Raw genomic sequence first — 7,918 nt, forward strand, 5'->3', positions numbered from 1 at the left:
AAAAAGATAATCAATCATCATGAAAAAGTCAGACTTATCCTAAAAATATAAGGGTGGTTTAAGATGAGGAAAATCTTTAAATGTAATTTACCTCAATGACATATTAAAGGAGAAAAAAACATAACCAACTCAGTAAAAGTAAAAAAACCATAGGATAAAATCCAACACTCACTCATTGTAAAACCAAAGACCTGGCAGTTACAAATGGAAAGAATCTTCCTTAACTGGATAGAGTATCTTTTAAAACCTTACAGCCAAAAATCGATTTCAATGGTAAAACATAAGATACACTCCCTCTAAAATCAGAAACAAGACAAGGATAGCCATTATCACCATTTCTGTTCAGCACTGCAATAGAGCCCCAGCCAAGCACACACAGTAGGGCAAGAAAAAGAAATGAAAGAAATAAATATTGAAAAAGAAGAAAGCAAAATTCATTTAAAGATGACATATGGGCTTCCCTGGTGGCGTGGTGGTTAAGAATCCGCCTGCCAATGCAGGGTGACACGGGAAGATCCCACATGCCGTGGAGCCACTAAGCTTGTGCACCACAGTGACTAAGCCTGTGCTCTAGAGCCCGTGAGCCACAACTACTGACCCCACGTGCCACAACTACTGAAGCCCGTGTGCCTAGAGCCTGTGCTTCACAAGAGAAGCCACCACAATGAGAAGCCTGCGCACCACAAGGAAGAGTAGCCCCCACTCGCCGCAACTCGAGAAAGCCCGCGCGCAGCTACGAAGACCCAACGCAGCCAAAAATAAAAATAAATAAATAAAATTTAAAAAAAAATAAAGATGACATAATTGTCTACTTAGAAAAGCCAAAAAAATCCACAGATAAATTGTTATAACTGAAAAAAAGAGTTTAACAAGGTAAATAACTATAATTAATTAAATTGCATTTCTATAAACCAAAAATAATTATAAAATGTAATTAATGTAATTTAAATATAAGAAAGCATTTATAATAGCAACAAAATATATAAGGCACATAGAAATAAATCTAATAAAGATTGACAAGACCTGTATGAAGGAAACAAATACTTTGTTAAAAGACATATTTTTTTAGAAAGCCTAACAAGATAGAGATATTATTTTTCATGGATAAGAAGACTCAATATCAGAAAGAAGTCAATTTTTCCTAAATTAATCTTTTTTTATTCATCCACCAAATATTTTCATTTTTTATTTGTTTTTTCTTAACATCTTTATTGGAGTATAATTGCTTTACAATGGTGTGTTAGTTTCTGCTTTATAACAAAGTGAATCAGTTATACATATACATATGTTCCCATTTCTCTTCCCTCCTAAATTAATCTTTGAATTCAGTACAACCTCAGTCAAAATTCAGCAGAATTTTTCATTTTTAGAAATTGATAAGCTGATTCTAAAATTCACATAGAAGTGCAGAGACTTCCCTGGTGGCCCAGTGGTTAAGAATCTGCCTTCCAATGCAGGGGACGCGGGTTTGATCCCTGGTTGGGGAACTAAGATCCCACATGCTGCAGGGCAACTAAGCCTGCGCACCGCAACTACTGAGCCCGTGCACTCTGGAGCCCGTGCACCACAACTGGAGAACCCTGCACGCTGCGATGAAGATCCCATGTGCTGCAACTAAGACCTGATGCGGCCAAATAAATAAATATTTTTATTATTTAAAATAAAATAAAATTCACATAGAAGTGCAAAGAACCTAGAATAGCCAAGATAATCTTAAAGAAAAATAATAAAGTAGGAGGACTTACACTATTACATTTTTAAGACTTACAATAAAGCCACATTAATTAAGATAATGTGATACTGGCATAAGAATAGACAAATAGGGCTTCCCTGGTGGCGCAGTGGTTGGGAGTCCGCCTGCCAATGCAGGGGACATGGGTTCGTGCCCCGGTCCGGGAAGATCCCACATGCTGCGGAGCGGCTAGGCCCGTGAGCCATGGCCTCTGAGCCTGTGAGTCCGGAGCCTGTGCTCCGCAACGGGAGAGGCCACAACAGTGAGAGGCCCGCGTACCGCAAAAAAAAAAGAATAGACAAATAGATCAATGGAACAGAGAACAGTCCCCAGCAATAGACTCACACAAATATAGTCACTTGATTTTCAACAAAGTCACCACAGCAATTCAATGGGGAAAGTAAGTTTTTTAATGAAGCAACTGGATATTTACATAGGGAAAAAACCAAAACCTTGATTTCTCCCGTACACAAGAACCTAGATAAATCACAGACCTAAATATGAAAGCTAAAACTATAAAGCTTCTAGAAGAAAATATCGAAGAAAAATCTTCACGTTCTTGGGGTAGGCAAGATTTCTTAAACATCACCAAAAGCACTAACCATTAAAATAATCGATAAACTGGACTTCATCTAAATTAAAAACTCATGCTTATTAAAATACACTATTAAAGTAAAAATGCAAGTCAAAGACTGAAGAAGATACTCACAATACATATATCTGACAGAGGACTCAGATCCAGAATATATAGAGAACTCTTACAAATCAATAAGAACAAGACAAGCTGTTTTAAAAATTGAGCAAAAGACTTGAACAGACATTTCACCAAAGAAGATATTCAGATGGTCAATGAGAATACGAAAAGGTGCTCAATAAAATTTTTCAACAGGGACATGAAAATTAAAACCAAAATGAGACAATTCTAAAACATCCACCAGAATGACTAAAATTAAAATCTTGACAGTAATAACTTATAATAGAAAAGAATCTGAAAAAGAATACATATCTATCTATATATACATATAACTGAATCTCTTTGCTGTACATCTGAAATATTGTAAATCAACTATACTTCAATAAAAATTTTAAAAATTTTAATTTAAAATCTTGACAAAAAAGTATAATATACCTAAGAATACATCTAATATATATCTACAAACTCTGTATGGAAAAAAATTGATAAAACTTTATTAAAAGACATTAAATGAAGAAGTATACTATTTTCATGGATGGGTAGGAAGAAGCAATACTGTAAAGATGTCCACTTTCCCTAAATTAATCTTTAGAGTCAATGCAACTCCAACTAAAATCTCAAAAGTTTTTTTTAATACATGTTTTGCATGTATGTTATACTTCAATAAATATGCTCTTTTTAAATTAAGAAACTCTGTTTCTTTAAAGGCACCATAGGAGAAGGAAAAGACAAACCACTTTTCTCAGTCTTTGAGAAAAGATCATTGCAACACATATAACCACAAAGGATTAGTATTCAGAATATGTAAAGAACACGTTCAAAACAATAAAGTAAAAACCCTCAAAGAATCCAATAGAAAAGTGGGCAAAAGACATGAAGAGGAATTTCACAGAAGAGGAAACACAAATGACCAAGACACATATAAAAATTGCTCAATTCCATTTGTAATAAGGATAATTCAAATTAAAACCACAATGAGATTTATAACCACTAGATTGGCAAAATTAAGAAATCTGATGACTCCAAGTGTTGGAAAGCATGTGGATCAATGAGAACTCTTATATACTGCTGATGTGGGTGGAAACAGTTTGCCATTAACTTATAAAAATGAACATCTGTGTACACTATGACCCAACAGTTCTACTCCAAGGTATATACCCCAGAGAAATTCTTGCAAATGAGCACTGGAAGATGGATAAAAGGATGTTCATAATGACACTCTTCATAATAGTAAAGAATGGAAATTATCCAAATGTCCATCAACAGAAGATTGGAATGAAAATAATTACCTATAACTATTTGTAACACATGGATAAAAATTAGAAACAGAATGCTGAGTGAAAATGCAAGTTATAGAAAATTTTGTACAATATAACATCATTGTTTTTAAAGTCAGAAACAAACAAAAAAGAAATAATACATCATTAGGTAATGCTTTGTGTTAAAACTATTTAAAAAAAAGTAAATGAGTGATTAAGAAAATTCAAGATAGTGGTTACCTCTGGTGGGAAGGCAAGGGAATAATAGAAGAGAGGAAGACATAAATAAAGATAAATGTACTGGTGATATTCTAGTTCTGGAGATGGATGGGTGATTGATTAGGCATTCATTTTAAAATACTATATTTATGACAAATGGAAAAATACAATAGAGAGTACTAGCAACTCTGGCAAACTGGAGGGTACAGCTCCCATCTAAGGACATCTGAATTTTGGAAAGTGTAAACACCATGCTGGCCAAACAAAATAAATTTTGAGCTAGACTTGGCTTGGCTTTCAAACTAGTCTGAAAGCCCCAGTCTAGTTTAATGAATCTCAGACTTTTGGTCTGTGGACTTTGCTGAAGACTTATACCTATTTGCTGCTGCAGGAAGATACAAAAAAACCCCAAACATACAGACAAGGAGAAATTTAAGGGAAGTGCTTAAAGATTAGGTGAAGAGAGAAGAGGAATCAGAACAGGAAGACATAAAAAGAGAAGAAACAAAAAACCACTAGAGAAGGGGGGAAAGAAGAAGACATACAATACCAAGAAGGGGGAAGCAGGGAGAAGAGAGAGGTGGAAGAGAGAGAGAGAAGTACAAAGGAATGGAGGGGAGAAGAGAAAAAAGAAACCGTTATCTCCTGTGTGCTAGCCTCTGTACTGGGCACTTTAACACTTTTTTTTTTTCATCTAATAATCACAACTTTAAAAGACAGTTTTTAGTATCCTGATTTTCAGAAAGCTGAAATAAATTGTTCAACTAGGAGCAGTGTGACTCCCAAATCCTGTTCTTTCTACCGTACCACATTGAATCAGATGTGAGGGAAGACCTACAGAGATGCTAATGGAGAAAAGTGGGAGCTGGGGGAAGATGGGTTTTGCTGCTTCCCTGACAGCCTGTAACAGCCCCCTCTTCTCAACCTCTCTCCCAAACCACAGGCACTTGAACAATGAGGCCGGGTGGGTACCCCTGGCCAGTTAGAGGATGTGCTGGAGGGGAGGTAACCTTAAGTCACGGGCTGGAGACAGTTCCACGTACAGCTGTCCCTCATTATCCATGGGGGATTGATTCCAGGATCCTGTGGATACCAAAAGCTGAGGATGCTCAAGTCCCTCACATAAAATGGCATAATACTGAAATTTGCATATAACCTGTGTGCGTCCTCCCATATACTTTAAACCATCTCTAGATTAACTGTAATACCTAATGTAATATACATGCCATGTAAATAGTTGTAAATGCTATATAAATATATAAATATTTGCCAGCATGAGGCAAATTCAAGTTTTGCTTTTTGAAAATTTCTGGAATTTTTTTTCAAATGTTTTTGGTCCATGGTTGGTTGAATCCATGGACGCAGAACCTATGCATACAGAGGGCTGACTGTACTCAGGGACTCTTAGCTGGCAAACCCAGTGATGTCTCTGAAAGCTTCGTGTATCCTCAGTGGTCTCTGGGTCCTGGCTTGAGATCTTCCCTGTGATGTTCCCTTCAGCCAGAAGTCTGAGCAATCTCTATATCCTTTCTCACTTGATAATCCTATGATTATCTTGTTAGAGAACTACTGTTTCAGGGTACCAGATGCCTAGTTTCATCCTACAAATAATAAGTTCATCTCCAAATCTGAGAAATGTGGGGTCTACACAAAGAAGTAGTTATAACACCAAGGGGAGCAGGGGCCTTTTAATGAGAGAGGAATAGAGATACCCACATCAACACAGAGACACAGACACAGAAAGGAAGGCACAGAGAGTCTCAGAGAAAGAGACAGAGGCAGGATACCAAGAGTGGGGGACAGAGCATACAGACCCAGGAAAGCAGACAGAGGAGTAGAGACACCAGATTCAGATTCCATCAGATGGAGTCAAAGTGATGCCCGGACACAGGGAGACCCAGCAGCTTGCAGAACAGAAGAGGCACAGAGTGGTGGCTGGACAGGCAAAGGGGCAGGAGAGGGGGAGGAAGGTGGTAGCTTCCATGGGGATTTGTGTATCCATACCACGCAGGAGGGTTGGCCACCTTGGTGCTGCAGTTCCAGAAAGGGGTCCAGTTCCTCTTGGCTCTGCAGCAAGCGGGGCTCCTGGGAGCCCACACATCCCGATGCCTGCAGTTTGTTCCTGAAACACACATTGCCACCACTGCCCTCCGGTCCCAGTGGCCTGTGACAGGCACCAGGGAGGAACACCGCCTCAGCCCAGTCCTGTTGCTTGCCCCCAGCCCAGCCCTTCCGGTTAGCCTAGGCGCAGGCCAGACCCAAACTGGCTTCCCTTTGGGGCTGTGCTTTGGCAAAACTGTGGAGCTGGCTTCAGGCAAGGGTGACCCCTGCTGGTCAAAGGACAGTACTGCCCTCCAGAAAACAGCCAGCGTTCAGCAGGGAGGGAAAGGAAGGTTAAGCTGCATTCTGGCTCTTTGCCTGGTGTCTGATGCCAACCTTAGCTCCTACTAAGATAAATGGTGTGCCCAGGGCTCCCTTTCTTCTCTACCCAAGGGTCAAAATTAGTGCCTGGTAGTTAAAGGTGACACCTGGAAGACCGTGAGATACAGTCGGCACCACGTAAAGCGTACTCAGAGCATCTCTGCCTTAAATTAGCCGCTCTTAGCAAGGTGCCATGAGTCCTGCGGACAAGGCTTCTCACCCAAGTTCCCTCCCAAGCCAGTTCAGGGACAAGGTCCTCTCCCCTCACACAGCCCAGCCAGCCCCGCCTAGGAGCTAGAGAAGCTTGGTCTACTCACCAGAGCTAAGAGAACTTGTCCAAGGGGACCATTGTCAAAGCAGAAAGACAGGGCCCTTCCACGGCTAGCAGGCCCTCACAGTGACCACTCACACTGAACTCTTCATGCTGACCCCTGGACCTTCTCTTTCTGGCTTCCTCTGTCTTTGGGGATATGGTCAGTGATTTTCCAGGAGAGGGGAAGAGCTGGGTCCCTCTCTTCTAGTCTGCCAAGCTTATGTAGGCCCCTGAGCCAGAGTAGTTCTTCCCCAATTGTAGGGCTGGACTATGATATCTAAATATCTTGGGCCTGCCTCAGCCTGGATCCAGCAGGCAGGGAGCAATTTGGGAAAGGGGGCAGGTTCCATGCCCCAACCCTGGGAGCACTTCTCTCAAGAAACCTCCCAAAGTTCTCTGGGCCTCAGTTTCCTCATCTGTAAAATGAGGTGATGGGGCCATATGATCCCTGAGTCCCTTCCAGCTCTGACACTGTTGTATGGTCCTAAGAAACCCAAGTGGGAGGTGGAGGCAATAAGACCTGAGTGTCCTGCTACTCACCTCACCTCCATACCTTTCCCTCACCATCCTCACCCACCTGCCCTTGAGACCAGGTAGAAAGAAGGAGCTAGGACTATTAGGTAGAGCCACATTTTGAAAGGCAGGGTCCACCCTCCCCAAAGGCCCGCAACAGGCCTGGGTTCGGATTCTCCAGGGAAGAGACTAGGGGCCCAGGTCTCCTCAACTCCTGTCATTCCTTTCCAACCACTTCTCCGAGGTATAGGACTTGACAGAAGGAGAGACAGGAGGTCCCCTGGTGTTTTACCCGCTCAGTGGATCCTGGAGCTCCTTGCCCGGCCCCCAGCTATGTCTTTTGAAGGGGTCGTAGTTGTGACTGTAGGCACGGAAAGCCCTCGACCTTCGGAGGGGTACAGCGTGGAAGCCGTCTCCCTCCTTCTTCTCTCCCTCTTCCTCATTCTCCTCCAGCTGTTCTCTGGACTCGACCACAGACAGGCAGCGTCGAGTGTGGCCTTGGGGCACCAGGTCTCCACCTGTGAGGAGCACCTCTGGGACGTCCTTGTTCATGGGAGGTACACACAGGCCAGTCTGAATCAAGAAGACAGAGAATGGTGAGTTCTAGAATTCTGGAATTTGGAACTAGAAAGGGGTCCCAGTCAGCCAGGCCTAGAGCATCCTGTCACGCCTCCTTTTACCAAGGCACAGAATTGGAGGATGGCTGGCTCAAGATCATACGAGGAATTAGTTGCAGAGTCAAGCAGAGAACTTGGGTTTTCTGACCC

The 7,918-nt window shown here is 41.7% G+C and overlaps 1 protein-coding gene across 2 annotated transcripts in view; it reads right to left on the reverse strand.

Moving 5' to 3' along the window:
* ARHGEF2 (Rho/Rac guanine nucleotide exchange factor 2) overlaps nucleotides 1-7,918 on the reverse strand; it is a 44,475-nt gene extending 36,557 nt beyond the window's left edge. For both annotated transcript variants that reach the window (XM_079899980.1, XM_079899979.1), the window contains exons 1-2: nucleotides 7,444-7,918; nucleotides 5,909-6,026 (exon numbers count right to left, since the gene is read on the reverse strand). In XM_079899980.1, the coding sequence (XP_079756106.1) occupies nucleotides 5,909-6,026; nucleotides 7,444-7,703 (378 nt within the window). In that variant the 5' untranslated portion in view covers nucleotides 7,704-7,918. The remainder of the gene's footprint in view (nucleotides 1-5,908; nucleotides 6,027-7,443) is intronic.

Source organism: Stenella coeruleoalba, assembly GCF_951394435.1.
Source record: "Stenella coeruleoalba genome assembly, chromosome: 1".
Classification (NCBI taxonomy): domain Eukaryota; kingdom Metazoa; phylum Chordata; class Mammalia; order Artiodactyla; family Delphinidae; genus Stenella; species Stenella coeruleoalba.